Genomic DNA, 25,441 nt, shown 5'->3' on the forward strand with positions numbered 1-25,441 from the left:
ACTGTTTACTTAATTATGATCTATATAAATCTATATAAATGCAATATCATCAACAGTCCCCTTTGTTCATGTGGAAAATATGAAGATGTTTATCGTTATTTTTTGCCTGTAGAAATTATGCAAATGCTAGGAACAATCTTTTCAACCACCTGTTTTTGCTTGATGAATTGGTTACAATTGACACAAACCTGTTATTATGGGGTGATAAAGATTTGCCTGTACTTACTAATAACAATATTTTTGCTGCTGTCCATAAATTTATTGATGATCAAATAAAAGGTCAAATATGGTGGTACCCAAAGAAAGGTCTTGTCACAAAGAATACACATGTGATGTATGAAAGCCATAGCTCCAACTGTTCAAAAGTTATGGGCAAAGTTAATGTTTTTGCGGACAAACAGACAGACGGACGAACAGGGCAAAAACTATATATCCCCGAATCTTTGATACGGGGGCATAAAAAATATTGAGAAGAAAAAAATTAGGCTACGTGCTGTCGTTAAATAAATAACAGAATATATATAACATGTATCTTGCTGTACATTTTTTTTATTGAATAGATTTTTTTATGCCCCCGTATCAAAGATTCTGGGGTATATTTGTCCTGTCCGTCCGTCTGTCACTTTGTTTGTCCGCAAAAACTTTAACCTTGCTCATAACCTTTGATTGGTTGGACCTATGGCTTTCATATTTTACATTTGTATTCCTTGTGACAAGACCTTTCGTTGGGTACAATCATATTTGACCTTTTGACCTTGACCTTGGAGTTTGACCCAATTTTGCAAAATTTTACCAAACTTTAACCTTGGCCATAACTTTTGAACAATTGGTGTTAGGGCTTTCAGTCTTCACATGTGTAATCCTTGTGACAAGACCTTCCTTTGGATACCAACAACTTTGACCTTTTGACTTTGATCTAGGAGTTTGACCCACTTTTGAAAAACTTTAACCTTGGCTATAACTTTTGAACGGTTGGTGCTAGGGTTTTTTCTTTATTCAGATGTGTAATCCTTGTGATAAGACCTTCCTTTGTATACCAACAACTTTGACCCTTTGACCTTGGAGTTTTGACCTTCTTTTGGAAAACTTTAACCTTTGCCATAACTTTTTGATCGATTGGTGCTTCGGCTTTCATATTTCACCTGTATATTTCTTGGGAGAAGGCCTTTCCTTGGGCACCATCAATTTTGAACATTTGACCTTAACCTTGATGTTTGACATACTTTTGAGAAAACTTTAACCTTTTCCATATCTATTCAATGGTTGCTGCTAGGGCTTTCATACTTCACAGGTTTATTCCTCGAGGCAAGACCTTACTTTTGCTACCAACATATTTGATTTGCATTTGAAAAAGTTTAACCTTTGCTATAAGTTGCCATACAGGGGCATCAGTGTTTCACAAACACATCTTGTTTTCCGTAAAATTGACATTCATTTCAAAATTACATTTAATATTAAGTATCCAATTGCAATCTCTACAGTGGAAAATTATATAAAAAAGTTTAAGTTAGTGTGTTAAGTAATAATTGCTCAATATTTTCACTTATACATGTATCAAACATACACCCCCCTCCCCCAAGGTTTTTCATTCAGCAGCACAAATAGATCGTTAACAGTCTCACAGCGCTCCTGCGTCAGTGGTTGTTCATATACATATATATTTTTTTTGTTTTCGTTATTGTTTAACGTCCCTCTCGAGAATTTTTCACTTATACTCCCATTTCATGGTGGAGGGCTACAAATTTTGACCTATACTCGGCACTCAGGGCCATTGAGCAGTGAGGGATCTTTTTCGTGCCAGCATATACTGTGACATGGGACTTCGGTTTATACGGTCTCATCCGAAGGACTGGTCTCCACGTCCCCCAGTGGGATTCGAACCCGCGACGTAGGGATCAACTCCTTACTCCGCGACTTTAGAGCGAACGCTCTAACCCACTGCGCCACCCGGGCGACTCATAAGCATATATCAACTAGTCTTTAGCTAGGGAAATGATATTAAAGGACTATATTCTGTAGTGGCCAGTATCTGCCCCCAAAATAAAACTTTGATGGAGAAATCTTTAATTATACTCTAAACCAGGTGGATATTTGCAGACTTCAAAGCATTAAATATTTTTATCAACTATGACATCATTAGTTAAATATGACGTCAATAAAATGACGTAAATTCCAAATTGCAACGATTTTGAGAGAAAATAGTGTATTTTACGTCGGTATTTTGATTGGAAATTATCGAGCGCAGGTCTGCTCAGACTAGATCTTTTGATATAATGTGTAGAATGATAATATCAACGAAATATGTGAATATGGTACCTGAGCAAGCTTGCGCTCTATAAATACTATAGTCAAAATTGAACAAACTCTGTGCATTTTGGCCTCTATTTTAAAAATAACGGAAATCCAAATAGTTTGTGACGTCACAGAGACAAGAAAAGCCAACTAATTTTTCCAATTTCATAATATATTGTCTTAATTTGGATTATTTTATACAATATATGCACTTTTTCTCATTTCAAGAGATTTTCAAAATTTGACTATTATGGGGGCAGGAATACGCCCTTACCGTATATAGTTCTTTCATTTGAGATTCTCTGCAGATAAGAATGCAGTTCATTTTCTCATGAACTCACACAAAAATACACGAATTCCTTGCAAGCTAATTAGATGTCCTTAAACCAGCTTGATGCGCAATAGTTTATGACCTTATGAATATGAAATTTATTTCTTAAATATGTTCTATTACCACTTCAGTACAGAAATTGTCAAACAAAACTATATGAGTATATATCTCACAAAATTATATGAGTATATGTCTTGTCATCGTTCTCATAATTTACACTGGCTGATGCGTCTTTTTTCTCGTTCGACTAAATGCCATCTATGGATGGGACATCGTTGATGCTGGACACAAAATTTTTCCTCTTAAATTCTGTCAAGGCTTTGTAACGACAAAAGTTGACAAGAGCTCTCTGAGTGACGAAGCCAAGGCTTTTTGGTTCATACCAGCTTTTTCTGTCCGTTCCTGCGTTAATACCCAGAAATCTCTTTTTTCTCTTTTTGGTCACAAGCACCTTAGCTACTTCAAAATTTAAGGTATACAGACAGGAAACGGCGTCCAAAGCGCTGTTAACTTTGGAAATGGCAACCATTCCAAAATGAACTACCCCCGAACTAAGTTCCTCCCCAAAAGTAAACTCATAAATATTCACATCGAATTCTTCACAGAATCTGATTCCTTGAAGTTTGCTGTAGATGTTTTTTCCATTAATGACGAATTTGTCGCTAATTTTGTGCAGAAGATTGTCCATTTGAGAAATGGCGAAACCATGAAATTCTTGTACGTTGCAATCTTCTTTCCATCTCGTGAAGAATTCATTCTGAAGTTTCTCCTGTAAACTGAACGCTTCTTTGCTGCAGACTTTTAGGGTCGACATGGAGGAATCGATTCGTTGCTTAGATGTTCCATTATTTACACCATGCTCACCTTTCTGTATGGAATGGAAGTAGTTTGGGCTTCTTCTAGGGTCGACCTGGAAGCCTTTAAATAAGAATTATTACATGAAAATGTGAAGGTACGAAACTGATTTCTAGGTTAAATCGGTATTACTAGAATATGAAATCTGAATATATTTTTAATGCCAAAACTCGATAAAAGATCAAGTATACTGTGTAAAGATTAATTACATACTTAGAATATTAAATTTCTTTAATTCTTAAGCAATCCATCTTCTTAATTTAGATAGTCTAAACGTTTACCTTCATTGTGTCTTTCGATTCTAGTTGAGCTTGTACCCATCTTTCCGCAGAATACCTCCAAAACTGACAAATTTGCGATTTGTTATAATTTTAAACAACTTAAAAATTAGCACAACCACGGATTTTCCACATTCTTATTAAAGTAACATCAGAGCATTTGAAATCCCAAATTCTAATTATAGATATTTAAACTCTAAAAATAAATAATTTCAAAAGTTAAAAATAGCAAATATTACGTCGATTCTTACATATACTTTCAGTTTCGACAATAGATGCCTTGGACATTTAAACTCTGGGTCTCAAGTCAGAGGTCTTAAACGGAGGCCCGGGGAAACCAGGCTAGTATATTTTTTTAAATCTTGTGTTATACAAAAATTTCATGACTCCATGGTACTAGTTCATAATCTTTAGTTTAATTGATTGATTCGAAAAAATATATAGATAAAAATAATAATAATGCTTTATAAACTGCGACAGAGAATATCGTATGTTACATTGAACATTATTGTCTGAAATGATCGGCAAATAAGCCGATATTTGAATTTTTTAATAAACAGAGAAGTGGACCTAAAATTGATTATTGTGGCACTCCCGCTGGTTACTGTTTCTTGGATTTTAAGTCAAACTAATGCACTGCTTTGGGGTAGAAGATATAGCTTTTTTTTTTATCAATGTATATATATCATTATTTGCTAGATAAAAGACTTTACTGAAATCAAAGAAGGTTATGCCGAAAAGTTAACCATCATCCATTGCTTGTAAACTTTCATCTGTTAGTTAAGGAGTTTGACACAGTTTTACTTCATTTGTCAATTAGCCGCTTTACGCCGGTCATATTTTTATTTTAGTCTTTGACCATATGGCCGATCTGCGACAAATCAAGTCGGCCCAGGGTGAGCCTGCTGACCAATCCCATTCACTCTTGTGAATAAAATAATGTTTAAACAAACACATCCGACAAAATATTCTTTATATAGTTTATTACTAGTAAAGTATGGCTTGCTATGGTAATTTTATTTTCTTTGTTAGGAAATAAACAAAATCACGTGTTTTCCACATTCTAATAAAAGGAATATATTTTGAAATCCCAATCTGACTTTTGAACTCTATAAATAACTGATTTCACAATGCTAAAAATGGCTAATGAGTAGATTCCTACTTTCAATTTCTACGATTGATTTAATTGTCGATGCAAAGGATCTTTGAGGAAAACTAAGAGTTTGTAATAGCTTTCTATTTGGTAAGTCAGAAATGAATTAATTAATTAAAATTTTTTATAAAAGACCAAGTATACTGTGAACGCATTTTAAAAATCTTTAGAGCATCAAATTTTTTCTTAATACATGTATTTAATAGCCTTTTTGGGTATTCTAAAATTTACCTTTGTCTTTCGATTTTATCCCATCTTTCTACAGAACACCTTCAGTTTCTGAAAAAAGAAAGTCGGTTTTGTCATTTACTACATTACCTTATTTCTAAAAACCAAGTAGATAATTCACTTTAGTGTACCTTTAGTGAATATTAACATTTCACTGTAGGATTTTGATTTACTAGTATTACGAATATAAATAGAACATTGATACTTTTATTCATTTTGTCAAATGCTATAAAACTTTGATTTACAAAATAGTTAACTTTAGTTTAGTAAACTAAAGTTCACTAACGAAATTAAAGTGTAATGTCAAAATACACACTGTGATTACCGTGGAGCTTTGACATACTATTAATTGTAAATTCTTGTGTTTATTATAGTAAAAACTTTGATATAAATTGTTACGTTTATTTATTTTTAAAATACTATGAAATTTTGTATAAACTTTCAAAAACTTTTTAATTTTTAAGTTGAATTTGATGATTAATAACTCATTAAATTTAATAAACCGTTGATACAACCGAATCAAGGAACTTTCTCAAAATTACTCTGCCTTTTCATTTCATACACGGTTTTTAACGTCTTACCTATTTATAAAAACATATTATCCATAACACTTGACACCTAGTTTGCTAACAATTGTTTGAGCAGCTTAAGTGAAATTGTCATTGTTTTCAAATTCTTTACCTCTGCTTTCACTAGTTCCGCAACAGTGAAGCGCACATCAAGTTTCATGACGTTTCATATGTACTAACTCTTTTGACAAGATTTTAACTATAATTTCATCTGTTTCTTCGCAGACCGTACATCGCCGATTCAAAGTCTCTGAAAGCTCAAGTGAGATTTTCTGATCACCTGTTGTCCGTCGTCCGTCTAGCTGTCCGTCCGTCCGTCTGTTCTGTAAACTTTTCACATTTTCAACTTCTTCTCAAGAACCACTGGGCAAATTTTAACCGAAGTTGGTACAAAGCATCCTTGGGAAAAAGGGGTTTATATTCTTAAAATGAAGGACCAAGCCCTTTCCCAAGGGGAGATAATCAAAAAAAAGACAAATATAGGGTGAGGTCATGAAAAATCTTCTTCTCAAGAACCACTGAGGCAGAATTACATTTTAAAAAATTATGACAAAAGTCTACGAATTTTTTTAATGATCCTCGTAGTTAACTGTACTAAATATAATTTACTATAGTAACGTTTAGTATATACTTATCCACGGACAATGAGTAGGAAAATTCTTTTATCAAGCCCGCTACAGGAACTGTTACCCGAGGGAAATGGTTCTTGTCTCGAGTTTGATAAATGAACCATTCCACTCTGACAGGGATCAGCATTTTATTATAATGGTGTGAATATTTGTACTGAAAGTGGATAGCAGTTTAGCATATACACAGTTTATTTTTTTTCCAGACTACGAAAAAAAGATATAAATACTGAGTGGTGAATAGTATATTTTCTACCCCGAGTTTAGATTTGCTGTAAACGGAAATTTTTAGACTAAGAAGACTAGATATTTCATTGTGAAAATTTTTAACTTACTTTCTTTTTCTTGGGGAACAAAATTCAAGGTTAAACCGTTTTTCACATTCTAATATTAAATAAAGATAATATTGCGAGGAAATCCCAACTTCATAAAACACCCCACAATGGCTAAAAAGCTATTAGTGGATTTCTATTTTTAATTTAGACGATTCTTTTAATATAAAGTCGATGCAAGGATCTTTGAGTTTGTAACATATTTCTGTCTGGTAAGTCGGACATCATTGTGTGTGTGTGTGTGTGTGTGTGTGTGTGTGTGTGTCCTTCAGCATTTCAGATTGTTGAGGCAAGCATTGCTTGCTTTGATTCGCTTCTTTAATAAATTGTTGAACGGATTGTATTTTGTTTAGTCTTGTCGACATAAAATTAAATTCACGTACTTTTACTTTATTGAACAGTAAAAATGGCGACAGTTATAGCATCGGCTGTTCGGCAGATTGGGGTGGTCGCTGAAGAAATCAACACCGCAATGGAGGCAGTTAAAAAAGGACTGCATAACGTAAAGGTGATATTTGAAACGCTTTCTTTGCCTAATAAATCGTTTTCCCTTTTCTGGGTTAGTCATGCCTATTTGTGCTGCGGCAATATTTTAAAGTGCCAATAGATTGATGTTTTTTTGCATGCACATTTTATCCCCCGCTTTCGCGAAAGCGAGGGGACATTAAATCTCATTCGTCTGTCTGTCAGTCTGTTCGTCTGTCACAAAAATTTTAACCTTGGTCAAAACTTTTGAATTAGAAGAGATAGGGCTTTCATATTTCACATGTATATTACATATGGCAAGACCTTTCAAAATATACTATAATTTTTTACCCCGTGACCTTGACCTTGAAGTTTGACCTACTTTTCAAAAAATTTAACATTACTTTAAATAGGTCATAACTTTGGAATGAGAAGAAATAGGGCTTTCATATTAAACATGTATACACGTATATTACCTGTGACAAAACATTTCCAAATAGACTATGATTTTTGACCCCGTGACCTTGACCTTGAAGTTTGACCAACTTTCAAAAAATTTATCTCTGGTTATAACTTTTTGATTGAAAAGAGGTAGGGCTCTCATATTTGATATGTGCATCACCCATGACAAGACCTTTCTAAATATACTATGATTTTTGATCCCTCGACCTTGACCTTGAAGTATGACCTACTTTACAAATATTTTACACTACTTTAAATTGGTCATAATATTTAAATGAGAAAAGATAGGGTTTACATATTACATATACATCTTCTGTGGCAAGTCCTTTCCAAGTATATATTGGTTTTTGACCCATGACCCTACTTTTCAAAAATTTTATCTTTGCTTTTAACGTTTGATTGAGAAAAGATAGGACTTTCATATTTGACGCGTGCATTGCATGTGACAAGATTTTTCCGAGCATGAAATGATTTTAAACCCCTTGACCTTGATCTTTTTGTTTGATCTAATTTTCAAAAATTTTAAATTTGGTGATTACTTTTGAATGTCGTATGATAGGGTGTTCATATATGACAAGTGCATTACCTGTGTCAAAATGCTTTCGAATGTGCTATGATATTTGACTCCTTGACCTTGACCTTCAAGATTGACCTAATTTTCAAACATGTTATCAGTTGGCGCGAAGATAGAGCATTCATATTTGACACGTTTATTACCTGTGACAAGCATCTCCAAATGTACTATGATTTTTAACCCATGACCCTGACCTTCATGTTCAACCTAATTTTGAAAAATATTAACATTGCTGATAACTTTTGATTGAGAGAAGATACGACATTTATATTTAACATGTGCATAGCCTGTTTCAAGACTTTCCGATTGTACATTCTGGTTTTTGATATTTTTTTCACATGTGCATTAATTATGACAAGACCTTTCTGACAAGACCTTTCGGATTGTATTATGATATTTGACCTCATGACCTTGATGTTGAAGTTTGATGTAGTTTTGAGAAGATACAATCTTTGCCATAACTGTTATTAATTCGATAATTTAGATATTGATGTACAAACAAGACAGGACACACAAACAGGACAGTTACAATATGCCATAAATAATGACATCCCCTAAGACACCGAAAGCGGGGGACCACAATTCTTTGAATTTGCTCGTTTTGTTTTGTTTGTTTGTTTGGTTTTTTTTTTTTTTTGTTTTTGTAAACTCACCAGAGTCAAATGCACATATGAACTCTGAGCGAAGATATTCAGACGGTTGCCTGTTGATTCAACTGAATCTTTTTCGTAAAAAAAATTACATATATCGGACGTTCCATTTGCGACGCAAAAAATTACTATAGATATAAAGATATACTTCTAATCCTTTTTTCTTCAATACTAATTTGAACAGTTCTTCGGATACGCGTAGTGTTATGTAAAATGACCATCATTAAAAAAAACGAACCTTCGGATTAGATTAAAATATTTTATTTGTAGAAGTAATCGGAGAAATATCGAAGCATAAATTAACAACAGTGGATTATTTTTGAGAATCAGAGTTTCTTATTCTTAAAATTTAAAATACTCGTAAAATGTAAAATAAAAATGGTAAAAATGTGTAGTGTGACGTCAGAGACCGTGCTAAACATTGCTAGTGCTATTGAGGACTCGAACCTTGGATTATAAATATCTTCCAGAGGGTTTCTCCATTTGTTGATTCGGCAGTTTTTAACCTGTCACGTAGAAGCGTCGTTCCAAGTGATCCTTGGAGCATCTGTCGTACGATGATCAGATGCACTATTTGTGGCTAAAAACCTTAACATAGGGCGTACAGTAGTGCTGTTGTGGCAATGAAACGAGTCTGCCGCAACTATCACTGTATTCTGCTCTGAACATACCAAGATCTACGTGTAGCGTGTGTTCATTTATGGAAGGGGGTGCCAATTTAAGCTGTATTAAACAGTTCATCGGAAACGGCAAGGATGTTTTCTGATTTTCTTTTTGAAATGTGTTCCTGGTTCTTCCAAAAACCATTTTAAAGAGAGCGTTTGCACTCGATACCAGATACGAACGAGAAATCTATTTTGAACAACAGAAGAAAACGGTTTTTGTTGATTTACTACTGCCAACCTGTTTTTGTTTTAAATTTGTGAATACCCAAAGATTCAATTCAAGTAAATAAAACATTTTGAAAAAATATGTATCTAAGAAAAAAAAGTTTTTTTTTCACTATTTTGTGGTATTCTTGGTTTCTTATGATGGTCAGTAAAATAAAAGATCCTTTCTAACCGATTTCCTTAAAACACAAATAAATATCATTTCCGATGTATTTATAGATTTAAAGGCAATATCATTCGGTAACAACATCTTTTCTACGTTTTTCCCTTTGTTACCAAGAAACATCTTCAAAACTTTTTTATCGAAAAAATATCGAAATCTTAAAGCTTCTCACAGCTCTCATAAATTTCAAAGGAATGCTTTATATCGGCATATTTATATTTTACCGAGTGTTAATGAATACATCATTCACAAGTTAGTTGTCATGTTGTAAATTTGTATGTACTGCCATCCGGTAGATTCAGAATTTACAAAATGACAGTATTAGTAATAAATATACAATTCTATAATTATCACAGGCTTTTACATGATCTAATTCATAAATACACTATATATATATATATATATATATATATATATATATATATATATATATATATATATATATATATATATATATATCACTTCCATTCTCAATGACCGTGTAGTGTAGGACAGCGCCGCGAGAATTTCACCGGCAGCGAAAGCAAGTTTTTTGACTTGCCTAGATAGCCGAGCGGTCTAGCGCGCTGTTCCTGTACTGCTAGGAGACAGATTCCGTAGGTCGAGAGTTCAACCCCGGGCTGGGGCGGAAGTGGGTATCCTTATAAAAAAGTGAATTTCTTTGTGCTTTCTATATTAATATTTCTTCTCTTAGGGCAGTTATGTTAGTTTAAGAGTTGTTGTAAAATGTGCTTTATATATATATATATATATATATATATATATAAACAATCTGCTATTGGTAGGTGTCGAAATATGACGCCACAAAGCTGGAAAGAGATCTGGAAGGAGAGTTGTTTGACAAATGGCATGAAGGATGTGAGGTGATGAAAGCAGTCAAAATCCCATTTGACAACATCGTTGCTTACCTTAACCACTTGCAGAGGGCGTATGAAGGTATTTTAGATATTACACTGAAATTAGCATTGATTATTTTAATTACTTTCTAAATAAGCGGCATCACCTGATGCAAAGGCTCAGAGGAGCTTTTCTGATCAACTGGTGTCCGGCGTCCATCTGTCGTTTGCAAACTTTTCACATTTTCCACTTTTAAAACCACTGAGCCAATTTCAAACTTGAAAAAGGATCCTAGGGCGAAGGGTTTCAAAGACGGTGTTGCAGAAACTCGCGATTATTTCCTAAATCGAGAAGGACATTTAAGGTCAGACGATACGTTCCGCAAATATCTATTTTGTATACCTTCGAATTATGTAGAAAATATTCAAAATTTTGATTACCTTCTGATTTCTAAACTGGTTTCTGTTTGTCTTTTAAAAGATGAAACACCAAAAAAATGTGTTATTGGCTATTTAAGTTTTTTTCCAAAAGGATTTTGTAGGAAAAACATCCTCTGCTATCTTGCACAAATGCCTGGTAAGGTACCTCAATTTTCTGCGAGTAAACATGTTAAAGTAGCAATACTTCAATGACAAAATCTTAGAAAAAATTATATATTTTTGAGGAACGTATCTTCTGTCCTTAAATACCAACGACGCATGAAGAGTTGTCTCTAAATATAGATAATGCTACGTAGATGACTTTATTTATACGGCGGGTATGTCCAGCTTGTTATAACAAAACATTTCACATTTTACGTTTATTTCATGAATAGTTTTTCCTATCTTCTTGATTTATCCGACTTTAAATAAATATTAGCCTATCCTATAGACTGGCGACCTGATACAGATGTAGTAAACTTTTTCTCACATCTATGGTCACTGTGGCAGTATTCCGTGAGAAAAGTTAGAACGATAAAAAGCACAATTAATTGCAAGTGCATCTTGCACATAATTTTGAAAGATGTACTGTAGACAGCGTGCGTTAATATTTTTTCAATATATATAAATGTGTTCAACAATCACGCTGTCGATGCAATATCCAAAAAAGTCCAATGAGTCATTTCAATTTAGTTTTTTCAAGTCAAATCTGAGCCACTAATTAACAGAGCAACAATGAAACGAAATGAGTATGAAAAAATTAAATTATTCAAAATGATAGTACTTTTTTTTTTTTTTTTAAAAATCGCCACTAAATGTCTTATTAGTTTTAGATCACAATATCAAGGAAAACAATTTAATTCTGCATGCATTTAAAATATTACCCATTAACTTTCTGACATTCTCTCTCTCTCTCTCTCTCTCTCTCTCTCTCTCTCTCTCTCTCTCTCTCAAGAGAGATCTTACATTGTACTTTCATTATTTAAGAAAAAAAAAATGTATATACCAGCCATTCCAGGATTCGAACCCATCCTCAGGTTAAAGAATCTTCGCAATGAGTCCAACATTTTACCACTAGACCAGCTTCGACACTGAAGAAGTTGTGCTATTTTATGTGCACATTTTCCACCTCGGATGGATAATGATTTTTATTCTATTTTTGTGATTTTCAAAAATATGCCTCTTTGAAACAAAATCGGAAATGGCAGTTTTGAAGAAAAATTCTGTCTCTTTGTGCGTATATCAAATTCATTCTGTTTCAAGGAGGCAATTTTTCAGAACAATGGGGATTCCTTTTTGAAAAACAGAAAACTTGACTTATTTTGCTATGTGGCTAATTTACACTTCATTTAATGGCAAATTGGTAGTCGATATGCAGTTTCTAAATATTGTTCTACATTGTTCTGTATATACCGCTGTATCTGAAAAAAAATGAAGACCGTTTTCTGTTACTTAAAATTTTTCTTTTAAACTACTACAACTTTATGGAAAATAACAAAAGAACTGCAACACCCTCTTTGTTCAAATGAAAAAAAACACACCCTCTTTCAAGGAGAGATAATTTAAACTGGTGAAAAATTGGTGGCAATGCATTTTTTTAAAAAAAATCTCAAGAAACATTGGATCAAAAAGATGAAACTTTTGAGAAAGCTTCCACATAACCTTTATTCAAGTAAGTTTAAAACCGATTCCTCGGGATGAGGTGGAGCTACAACAAATGAAAGTTTTACTTAAAAATATAAAATTATTTGAAATATCTTTGAATTTTTTTCCCAAGTAAAAAGGACCATGATTATTCATATTATTATGCACGCAGCCTTAGGAAGTTCAAATTAAGTGTATTCAAGTTTGTTCAAGTTTTAATTAACTTATCTTAGGGTTGGGCTGGAATAAGGGATCAAAGAATGATTTCAGGAAATCAAACCAATATATATGACTGAGTTTGGTTTTAGTCTTAAAGTTTACAAAAAGCTTATCGTTTTACGTTCAGATCGATGACTTTAGGCTAAATGCTATAGTACTTGTAATTCGTTTCTTATTCAACGTTTTAGTTGTAGTCAATGCGCGTAGTATATAGAGATTCATAAGTGTTGTCCGGTAAAATCGTGGACAAGTTGTCAGAGTGAAAAATAATCAACGCCGCGTTTGAATTCTAACAAGTGATAGCAGGCCTGTGTCGCACAGGAATTTCCTTTATGCTTTCTTGTACCTGAGCAGATTTTCATTTGTGATATAGATAATTACATGATTACATTTTAAAATGACGTAATTGAAAAACATAAACTTGATAAAGTTTAAAATTTTGATGTAACAACTGTATTATTCATCCATAAACAGACGAGGGGCCAATCTCGTACACACATGGGGCCTTATGAAGATTTGCATCAGTAACTTTAAAGTCATAGACAGTACATTCAAATACATAGCTGTCTTTTTTAGTTGGTCTGCAGTGATAGAGACGTCGGCTGCTAACAGCAGGCACGTACATGTAGTACTGGGGAGAGGCTGCTCCTAACCCCCCTCCCCTACTTCTTTTCAGGCATCTTGAAAATCTGCAGCAAAATTAAATTGTAATGAATCGATTTCGACTTCTTTATCAAAATTTTCCCGAACTTTTTCGTAGCCCTCTGGATTTTCCGTTAATTTTGTAACACTCGGAACTCGGGTGTCGTTTTTGCATCACTTCCGTAATTTCTACTTTGACATTTCCAGATCTCGTAGCATTTTTCACTTTTGACGACGAATAATCGTATTATTGTGGAATGCCTGGGCAATTAAATAGCTCGATTAATGACAAAAATATCTACCGAAACAAGATATAATGGCATATTTTGGTGACATGTAGTAGGTATATGATATTTTAGGCCCGATATCTAAGAGGGGTCCACTGTTAACAAATGGAAGTGACTTACCTTCTCTATTTTATGATACCGCGGGTATGATTTTTTAATAAAACGTTATTTTTTGGAATTTTCATAGGGAATACATTGTAAATGAGTACTAGAAGATTAATTTATGGAAAAAGACGAATAAAAATATCCTTGGTCCCAGGGTATATATTCTGGGGGAGGGGGGGGGGGTCCTGTCCACAAGCACCTGTGTTCAATGGTTGCTGCTAGGGCTTTCATATTTCACAGGTATATTTCTCGGGACAAGACCTTATTTTTGGTACCAACACATTTGATTTGCCTTTGAGAAAGTTTAACCTTTGATATAAGTTGCCATACGGGGGCATCAGTGTTTCACAAACACCTCTTGTTTTCTATTTGTATTGTATATTTTTTATTCTATAATTTTCCATTTGTATTGTGTATTGTTATACCTTTAAAAATGGTTCTTTTATAAATCTATTCTTAAAAAAGTCTAAGATTTCCAATGTTTTACTGAGCGGTCATAAAAAATTCGATGTTTGACCGCAGAATGAGAGATTGGACCTGTCGATGAGATATTGGACCGATGACGTCACTCTGTGGGCGGGATTATCTAAATCTTAGGTGAATTCACCTTTTTTCGCAGTGCGGGTAAAGAAAAATTTTCATCATGGAAGCCTGTAAAACAAGATGTGTTTGTGAAATACTGATTTCCCCCGTATGGCAACTTATGGCGAAGATTAGAGTTTCTCAAATGCAAGTCAAACTCCAAGGTCAAGGTCAAAAGATCAAACATGTTGTTACTGTAAGAAAAGACTTGTGTCAATGAATATACTTGTGAAATATGAAAGCCCAAACAACAACCATTCAGAAGTTATGCCTAAGGTTGAAGTTTTTTAAAGTGGGTCAAAATGCTAGGTCAAGGTCAAAAGGTTAAAATTAATGGTACCCAGGGGAAGGACGTTCAAAAGTTGTGGCAAAGATTAAAGTTTTCTAAAAGGCCAAACTCCAAGGTCAAGATCAAAAGGTCAAAATTATTGGTATCCAAAGGATTGTCACAAGGAATACACCTGTGAAATATGAAAGCCCTAGTACTATCTGTTCAAAGTTAAGGCCAAGGTTAAAGTTTTTAAAAAGTGGGTCAAACTCTAAGGTCAAGGTCAAAAGGTCAAAAAATGTATCCCAGTGAAAAAGTCTTTTCACAAGGAATATACTTCTGAAATATGAAAGCCATAGCTCCAACCAATCAAAATTTATGTGCAAGGTAAAAGTTTTTGCGGACAAATAGACAGACAGACAGGGCAAAAACTATATATCCCTTAATCTTCGATTACGGGGAAATAAAAATAAATAAATAAAAGGTATAACAAAACTTTTATTGACTGTGTTCTCGGGCAAAATGCGTTTTGTCGACCCCTCGAACCAAACTGTTTGCCTTCGACCTAATCGCCTCAGGCAAATAGTTTGGTTCATGGGTCTGACAAAATGAATGTTGCCCTGGAATCCAGTCAATAAATGTATAATGTTCCATTTGTATCCTCTAGTTTTTCCATTTGTGTTCTTTGTAAACCCCCTCCCCCAAACTTTTGCCTTCATCGGTTTCCTTACCTTTTGTTTTAAATAAAAATATGTTTGTATAACAGATGGACACACTTTACAATTTAACTTATAAGACCGCGGGACATTAACTGGCAAAATTGGAAATTTGCAGCTTACGTCATTTCCATCTGTTACAATCAAAACATTTAATGATAGACAATGGAATGGGCAGGTACAGTTTGGCACGGACGTCCGAGAAAACATTGGATTGAAATTCTAGTTTGAAATTTATTTTCAATCCACCTCAGCTACGCTAGAAGACACGGTGTTATTGATTGACCTAGAAGACAAATAATAAATTTCAACTTCGGAATAGTTGGAAATTAATATAAATCAGAATTTCTGTCCAGTGTTTTAAAAGAAAAATAAAGGGACTAATGTTTGATTTCTGTTAGGTATGTGCATGCGTGTGTTGGGGAGGGGGGGGGGGTGTGGAGGGGGCTGAACGATCTTGGGAATAAAAAAGAAAGATGTTTTAGTTCGGACAACCCCTCCCTGTTTCTGATTGTCAAACATTTTTCAATGGACAGAACAGAAGAAAATAGCTCTTGTCATCCTAGAAATAAATATATTTTGTCATGTGAAGGCATGATCTGACTCGACAATTTTTGACCCCCCCCCCCATCTTTCTATAAAATCAAATGGCCGTCCCCTGAAAAAAAAATGATCTCTGCCTTCTATGACTTCTACGTGTCCTAAAAATTACAGGCTAAAAACTCCTATAAATATGAATTTTAAACAACATTATTTGGGAATTGAAATTATTTGTCTTTTGGATCACACATTCACACTTTGCGTTTGAAAACAGCTCACGTGGATTGACAATGCATTTCAAACTAAAATTTCAATCCAATGTTTTCACGGACGTCCGTGTTCTATTGTACCCGCCCAATTCATTGTCTATCATTAAATGTTATGACTGTAACAGATAGAACCGTTCACGGTAGCTCAGTTTGTAGAGTTCTCGCTTCATGATCGGGAGGTCGTGAGTTCGAATCTCGGCCGCGACTGACCTAAGTCGATAAAAAATGGGTAGCAACTGTTCCTTCGCCATGCGCTCGGCAATTTGAAGTGAAAGTTGCGGTCCTTCGGATGAGACCTTAAAAACCGAGGCCCCGTGTCACGGCAAGCGTTGGTACGATAAAGATCCCTCACTGCTCAATGACCGATCAGTGGTAGGGCGCTCGCTTTGTGATCGGGAGGCCCGGGTTCGATTCTCGTTCAGGGCGCCGTGTCAAACCTAAGACGTAAACATAGGTAGTGACTGTTCCTTCGCCAAGCGCCCGGCACTAGAAGTGAAAGTCACGGGTCTTTCGGATGAAACCTTAAAAACCGAGGTCCTGTGTCACGGTAGGCTTTGGCACGATAAAGAACCCTCACTGCTCAATTTCCCTGAGTGCCTAGTATAGGTCTAAATTTGAAGCCCTTCACCAGCATACGGTGACGTCTCTATATGAGTGAAAAATTCTCAAATGGGACATAAAACAACATACAATCAATCAATCAATGTAACAGATGGAAATGACGTAAGCTGCATATTTCCAATTTTGCTAGTTAATGTTCCGCGGTCTTATAGAAAATGATATCGGAATTTAAGAATAATATGCTTTATTTTTGGTTGTTTTTATTATAAATCATGGGGTTTTAAAAAAAATCTCAGACAATGGAGCCGGGGTTGGGGAATGAGGTTGTTGCTCCATCCATTCTTCAGATGCCTGTGTTGGGACTAGGGTTCATAATCAATATAAAATAGGAATATGATGGGATTCATATATGTTTTTTGCCAAGTTTTTTAGATGTAAAATTAGACACACATGTACATTTAGCTCAAGTTGAAAAAGTAATGTTTATAACTTCATGCCAATTCAGAAGAACAATTTTAAAAACCACACAATGTAGGAAAGATTTTATGTCACCCCGGACAACATATTGCTATTGTTCGACCAATAACGCTGTCCGTATAATTTCTCAAATATGGCTCTGTCAATCTTGATGAAACTCCGCTATCATAATGATCACTAATTAAAGATGTGGAATCTTTCTTTAAAATCAAAATGGCCACTGTCGCCATGGAAACTGGTAAAAAGTGGAATTTTTTAATTTCATATTTCTCCGCTGCTTTGAGTCAAATATTTTTGAAACTGTAGAGAAGTATTCCTTGCCTCCTGTCAAAAAAAAAAAAAAAAAAAATTAGGCAAATAAAAAGGATGGACAAAAACGAAGAAAAGTTAATGTCACGTGACCAGTTTGGGGTTAAATTGCTAGTAACTCCGTCCTGCAAGTTTCTCGAAAATGGCCTGGACAAACTTACTGATACATTATGGAAATGATAATCACCACATTTAGTTGTGCCAAAGCACTTTAAATTTTCAAATTTTTCACTGTTGTCATGACAACAGACACAGAGTCTTATTTTTTTTAAATTTCGTTTTTTCCGTAGTTTTTCATAAAAAGCTGTCTTGTAACTTCATTGAGTTGTTAGTCGCATCCTATAAAAGTGATTCCTGCAAAATAATGGAACAGAATCGACAAAAAGAACGAATAATTTAAAAAAGATGCAGTCGAGTCATTTACTTCGCGATGTTTCCGCACATGGTTTTGTCCTTGAATGTTCTTCTAGAAGGCTTTGACAATGTTATTGAAACTTTCCACAGAAATAATAATCACTATTCGTAGTTTGGTTAATCTCATTTAAAATTTTCTCCAACGTTGTCATTAGAATAGAAAAAAAATAATTTCAGTGCAGATTCCTGAAACGAGTGGCCAAAAAACGTTGTATAAACGTTTATGTTTCATCTTTTTAGCTCACCCAAGCTGTTCAAAAGCTCAAGTAAGTTTTTCTGATCACCTGTTGTCCGTCGTCCGTCAGTCTGTAAACTTTTCACATTATTAACTTCTTCTCAGGAACCACTTAGCCAATTTTAACCAAAGTTGTTACAGAGCATCCTTGGGTGAAGAGGAGGTTTAATTGTTAAAATGAAGGGCCAACCCCCCTTACAAGGGGAGATAATCATTAAAAGACAAAAATAGGGTGGAGTCATTAAAAAATCTTCTTCTCAAGAACCACAGAGCCAGAAAAGCTGAAACTTATGTGGAAGCATCCTAGGGTAGTGTAGATTCTAAATTCTAAATTGTTTAAATCATGGTCTCCGGGGCAAAATCTTTGAAAGTCTTCTACCCAAGAACCACGAGGCCAGAAAAGCTGAAACTTACGTGGAAGCATCCTGGGGTATATAGTGTAGATTCTAAATTGTTCAAATCATGGCCATCAGGCGTAGAGCGGGGCCGCAATAAGTATTACAAGGGAGGGGGTGAAGAACAACAGGGTCAAAGTAACTCAGGTGAGCGTTGTGGCCCATGGGCCTCTTGTTTAAAATTGTGATTTATTCAATTTCTTTGTCCTCCTAATTTCTTTTTCTGTAATAATCCTAGGATGCATAAAGGTCCGTCTATGAAGTTTTTTTTCTATATTATCAGTTTCATGATATGATTAAGAAGAAATTAAATATCATTTCCAAAAAAAAGTAGGACCAACGTTTCTTAAACATTTTATTTTCATTTATGTAGTTAACGGGGACGCTACTAGAGTAATACACTTCCCGTAACTATGTTCGACCAAAGCAAGCGAGGGTAACGTCTTTCGTTTGTTTTTGAAAGGAGGTGGAGAGGGGGCACTTTTTCTACGAAAATCACTTCTTTCAGTATTGAAGAATCTTGCAGCTTATGGTTTATTTCGGGGTGACACAAGCTATTGCTAGCAATAGCAGACTTTCTAGTTTATATTTGTTGTTATATTTTGTTATAATTCCACCAATGAAAATACTCTATGCTATAGGCATTGATGACGACGTAAGACTGAAAATGGAAGGTATCCTGTATGCTAAGGAATCCTGGGAGTACAAGATAGTTGAATGGAAGTTCAACAAAGGCGACAACTCCGGTGCTCGCTACGGAATGGTGGCATTTGGTCGATCCCCAGATGGAATGTACGTAGACTGCATGTACGTTATGTACAAAATGGATTTCAAAATTGCACCAAAAGTCATAGTCACCGAAAAAAAGCACTCAGCATGGTGGGGCCTCAAAACCTGGACCACGAGAAGAGTTGAGACGGAGGAACGCAATCTCGGAACGAAGACTATCAAAGTTCTTCAGAATTTCTTTCGCTTAAAGGCTCTAGAGGGATTTTACAAAGAAGGTTTGATTGAGAGGATAAATTATGTCCCTTCCCTGGAGGATGTTCCAGATCATTCCACTCACTGACATAGCAGACATTTGTACTTCATGTCATTGACCAAGATTCCATATTTGTTGTATAATACTAATACTTAATCCAATGAATATTTTATCATTATGACAATCCATTAACAATAAACTAGTAAGAATAGGTGTATTATGTCTACTGGTTGCAATATGCTATATATGAAACAAGGCCTCTTCCTGAGGTCTATTTTATGCAGATTTTTCATGATGTCTACTGACTGCAGTGTGCTATGAACCAGGATAACATTAAATCATGTGTCTACTGGATGCAACATACAACGCACCAGAAACATGTCATGATGTCTACTTTTTTTTTTTTTTTTTTTTTTTACATTTTTTATGCAACAGGACATTTCATGATGTCTACTGGTTATAACATGCATTGTACCATGATAATTCAAATTGTTTTTCTTGATGCAGCAACCAGTGCATCAAAACAGGTTGACAGTAAACCGAATAACATCCTAGTTTGTTATACATGTATATACGTGCTTGTATCCTAATCCAATCGTGTATCATGTCAAGAATAACGTTGTCGGTTCTGTAATGACGGATATTATTTATTTCAATAAATAGCGTTTACTTCCATAAATTGATCATGATTTATGTGTTATACAGCTGTACGTCCATAAACACAGAGCACTTTGTCTAAAAACCCTACGCGTTCAATCGAAGAGCAAACTTCGATTAAAAAGGTAACTCTTTTAAACTTGTACGAACACTATGAGGACTAATCCTTAATAAAAGGGAAGGGAATTGCTTAATTTTACTACGAAACCCATGCTACGGTAAAAAAAAAATCAATTATCCGAACCTTATTTCTTTGTCTATACATGTATTTTCTCTGAAAGCATTGAATAAAAGTACCACATACCTATCTTCCACTTTATGTTCGCACGATGTTGAGGACTTTGCTTTTGTGCTGCACCAAGAGTATAAGTGTGGTTTGTGCAAAAAAAAAATCTCATAGAGTTTATAATTATAAATGATATATTCAGTTTTCTTGTTTTACATTTGATTAAGATTGTGTAAAATAAATATATCCAAAACACGGTTTTCTGTATCTTTTCTTTAACAACGTGAAGGTTGTTGATTGATTTTGTGTTGTTTTACGTCCCATTCGAGAATTTTTCACTTATAGAGACGTCACCATATACCGGTGAAGGGCTTCAAATTTAGACCTTTACTCGGCACTCAGGGCCATTGAGCAGTGAGGGTTCTTTATCGGGCCTCGGTTTTTAAGGTCTCATCCGCAGGACCCGCAACTTTCACTTCAAAGTGCCGAGCGCCTGGCGAAGGAACAATTGCTTCCTATTTTTTATCGACTTAGGTCAGTCGCGGCCGTGATTCGAACACACGACCTTCCGATCACGGAGCGAGCGCTCTACCGACTGAGCTACCGTGACGGTACAACGTGAAGGTAATAATAGATTATTGTTTCATAAATCTCAAATTTTTACTGCTCTTTTCCAGTCCATGGTATTATAACTAAGCTTAAACTTGACAGTGTCAAAATTTTGATCATTTGAAAGATGCTTATCAACTGTTGCTGGAACTTAAAATTTATTCTTAACTACACTTTTTAAGTACTAGTCTAGTATTATGTTTGTTTGCTGTTTAACGTCCCTCTCGAGAATTTTTCACCCATATGGAGACGCCACCACTTCCCGGTGGAGGGCTGCAAATTTAGACCTAAGATTTTTACCCGGCACTTAGGGCCTTTGAGCAGTAAGGGATGTCAACTTCCAGTTCCTGCGACACAGTACCTCGGTTTATACGGTCTCAACTGAAGGATCAGTCTCAACATCCCGCAGTGGGATTCAAACCCGTAACGTAAAGATCACTTTTTTTACTCTAGAGCAGACGCTCTTACCACTGCGCCACGCGGGCGACGTAGTTAAACTATTTAGGACTGTTTGGCAACTATATTTTGAAAATTTTGGGCTATTTCTATTCAGATATTGTTGAATAACGTTTTTAAATTTGCTAAAATGAAGGCTTATGCCTCATCCCAGTGGAGATAATTAAAACAAATTTAAAAATCACAGATTCCCGGCTTGAGTGTAAAATTTGATTCTGTTAACACCTCCACTGTCTGAATCAAGATGATGCTTGAAAGGAGGTCCAAAAGTTTTAAGCTGTAAAAAATTCTTTAGGTGGTGGACATTGAAGTCTCGCATTAAACGGTTAAGGGGCAATATGAAAACCATCTATTAATTCTTCTGTAATCCAGAAGTGAAAAAATGAACTGTGAGCCAATGTACACTAGTAATACCCTTGCTCTGATGTGAATACATGGCCGTAGGAACCGGGAGGGGGGGGCGTGCCCCCAATAATTTTGCTGATATATAGAAAACATAGCTGCTATATGCTTGTGCCCCCTCAATAATAATGCCTGATGCCCTTTTTTTCTTGTCAAGGAATTTTGGTAGTTCATGGTGCGCCCCCCAACTGAAAATGTATGGTTGTGCCCCCTCATAGTGAAATTGCTTCCTACGGGCCTGCAATATACGCTCTCATGAATACCACCATATGGCACGCCTATACAAAAAGTGTGCTACAATTTCAAGCATCTGCCATTAGTAGTTGCTGAGTAAACTATGACGGAAAGGATGACTGCACTTAAGGACATGCGAAATTTGCGACAAAATAAACTTTCAAAACAAGCATTTTTCTTTTCATTACAAGAATGTTCAACATCCAATCTACAACTTTATGTAATTACGTTTAATAAAAGTGTGTATTTACGAAGTTCGAATCTGTTTTCAAAGGCAGGGGTCATCACAATTTCTTGAATCTCCGTTCGATAATGAGGACGCCCACTTTTTTACTGACTTTATACATAGTCAGTGCATGTTTGTCTATTGTTCTACGTTTAACAGTAGCTGTATATTTGCATAAATAATAATGTGTCTAAAGGAGATTAATAGACAAACATGCGCTCATGGTTAAAAAGAGAAAAAACTGCTTCTTCTTACATTCGCTCTCTGTGTTGTAACAAAGGGTTGTGACTTGTTGAATATTATAATTCACCACGTGATTTCTTACCTCAGGTAACTTTGTGGATACTAAATTCCGTCAAGTGACTTGTAAGGTAGCATGTTTTGTGCTAACTAGGACATTGTGTTCGAACACGTTAAGTCATCTGGCATTGATATAAAATCTGCTTTAATTACTTTGACGTTATCATATTGTTAATTTCGTTTTGAAACCTTTGTCAGAAGTGTCTTTGTTCCATACAGAATGGAGAGAGAGATTGGAAAAAGTGATCACGTTCCTTTTTTCAAAACATGTCATTGTTATTTATCAAGTCTAATTTTAGACCCATTCTTACAATGTTAGCTCCACCTCTCATGCATATCTAATGTCAATCAAGGGCAGGTAAGTGTAAATTCACTATATTTGGAAAGCAGTAAGGAAAAAACCTTGAATATTTTTATTGTATCACAATCTAAAATCATTTTAAGATTTAAATTTGGTTCCAAATTGACAGGATTCTTTCATAAACATACAAAAGTGAAATAAGGTTTAGATATAAAAGCAACAGAAGCGACCGAAAAAGACCCCAAAACAGGCGTTAAGTGCAGTCATCCTTTGGTACGGACAGACGCATAGATAAACAGGAAGTTGACATCGGATTCGATAAAAAAAAAATGAATCCCACCATATAGTATGCCCCCAAAAAAAGAGTGTGCTGAAATTTCAGATTTTAAATGCAGACTTTTCGTAGGGACCGGTATAAAAAATTGAAAAAGATCAAGTTGTAACAAATCATCTAAAAATGTGAAATATAAATAAATTTTAATCGACGGATAGTGTTGAAATTCCTAGTTTGATTGGTCTGATTAGAAAGTTTGCAGAAAATTTATTTATATGTAGATGTATATAAATTCAAACATTTTGAAATGTTTCGAAATAACTTTAATTGTGCATTTGAATCAAGTCTAAATTAAATTATCAGAATAACAACAATATTTGGCAGTTAATCTGAAAAGCTTCAATTATGAATTACATGTACAAACAAGTCCTGCTACAATCTCAGCAATGATTGAAACAAACTTTAAATTTCACATTCTGTACGTTTATTTTAAATTTACATATTGAACGTACACCTTTCGATGATGACGACAAAACTTTATCAAAGTTTATGCATTTCCCGCATGGTTTGTTGATAATTTGAAGAAAAAAAAATACAATAGTAAAAATCTGGTTTTTAATCTCAAGATGAAAAGTACAAATCATCCCGATCTTGGCCAGTTTATTTTATTCATTTACTTATTTATTTGCAAACGAATATACTCTTGCGCATCATTTAGCCAGGAAAAACACAGCCTTTATGATGTATTCTTTCTTAATTATCAGTTATTATTTCAACATGTATGGCATGGTAGATTCGATATCCCTAATAAAATAAACCGTTGAGGTTCAATGAGGAATATCTGTTAGAAACTTATGACGTTCCTTCAATTGCGGGTACTGCACGTTTTGGGCCCTAGTTGCATCATGCCTCTCCATTTTCTTTACTTGGCTATTTTTATTTATTTATTTATTTATTTATAAGATTATGAACTGTGTGGAATGCATTTGTCAAACCTTTCTGTAGAAGCACTGATATTAAAAATGTCTTATTTCATCTAAACACAATGGATAATTTTGAAACCAAAGGATGACTGCACTTAAGGAAATGCGAAATTTTCAACAAAATAAACTTTTAAAACAAACATTTTTCTTTTCATTGCAATAATTGTCAACATCCAATCTACAACTTTATGTACATGTAATTACGTTTAATAGAAGTGTGTATTTACGAAGTTCAAATCTGTTTTCAAAGGCAGGGGTCATCACAATTTCTTGAATCTCCGTTCGATAATGAGGACGCCCACTTTTTTACTGACTTTATACATAGTCAGTGCATGTTTGTCTATTGTTCTACGTTTAACAGTAGTTGTATATTTGCATAAATAACAATGTGTCAAAAGGAGATTAATAGACAAACATGCGCTCATGGTTAAAAAGAGAAAAAACTGCTTCTTCTTACATTCGCTCTCTTTGTTGTAACAAAGGGTTGTGACTTGTTGAATATTATAATTTACCACGTGATTTCTTACCTCAGGTAACTTTGTGGATACTAAATTCCGTCAAGTGACTTGTAAGGTAGCATGTTTAGTGCTAACTAGGACATTGTGTTCGAACACGTTAAGTCATCTGACATTGATATAAAATCTACTTTAATCACGTTGACATGCTCATATTGTTAATTTCGTTTTGAAATCTGTGTCAGAAGTGTATTTGTTCCATACAGCATGGAGAGAGAGATTGGAAAGAGTGATCACGTTTTTTCCAAACATGTCATTGTTATTTATCAAGTCTAATTTTAGACCCATTCTTACAATGTTAGCTCCACCTCTCATGCATATCTAATGTTCAATCAAGGGCAGGTAAGTGTAAATTCACTATATTTGGAAAGCAATAAGGACAAAAAACATCGAATTATTTTATTGTGTCACAGTCTAAAATCATTTTAAGATTTAAATTTGGTTCCAAATTGACAGGATTCTTTCATAAACATACAAAAGTGAAATAAG

At 34.7% G+C, this 25,441-nt stretch overlaps 2 protein-coding genes across 2 annotated transcripts; one reads left to right on the forward strand and one right to left on the reverse strand.

Moving 5' to 3' along the window:
- Positions 1 to 2,706: 2,706 nt before the first annotated feature.
- Positions 2,707 to 3,838, reverse strand: LOC133190870 (uncharacterized). The gene is made up of 2 exons (XM_061326553.1): positions 3,760 to 3,838; positions 2,707 to 3,541 (listed from the first exon to the last, which is right to left on the reverse strand). Exons 1-2 carry the CDS (start codon positions 3,797 to 3,799, stop codon positions 2,871 to 2,873), a joined length of 711 nt encoding a protein of 236 aa, XP_061182537.1. The 5' UTR covers positions 3,800 to 3,838; the 3' UTR covers positions 2,707 to 2,870.
- A 202-nt stretch (positions 3,839 to 4,040) lies between these two features.
- Positions 4,041 to 20,905, forward strand: LOC133190871 (uncharacterized). The gene is made up of 4 exons (XM_061326554.1): positions 4,041 to 4,097; positions 7,066 to 7,172; positions 10,654 to 10,804; positions 19,429 to 20,905. The coding sequence occupies exons 2-4, from the start codon at positions 7,071 to 7,073 to the stop codon at positions 19,854 to 19,856; spliced, it is 681 nt and encodes a 226-aa protein (XP_061182538.1). The 5' UTR covers positions 4,041 to 4,097; positions 7,066 to 7,070; the 3' UTR covers positions 19,857 to 20,905.
- The last annotated feature ends 4,536 nt before the right edge of the window (positions 20,906 to 25,441 follow it).

Source organism: Saccostrea echinata, unplaced genomic scaffold (assembly GCF_033153115.1).
Source record: "Saccostrea echinata isolate AGI-Se365-2 ecotype Australia unplaced genomic scaffold, CSIRO_AGI_Sech_v1 ptg000022l, whole genome shotgun sequence".
In the NCBI taxonomy this organism is placed as follows: Eukaryota; Metazoa; Mollusca; class Bivalvia; order Ostreida; family Ostreidae; genus Saccostrea; species Saccostrea echinata.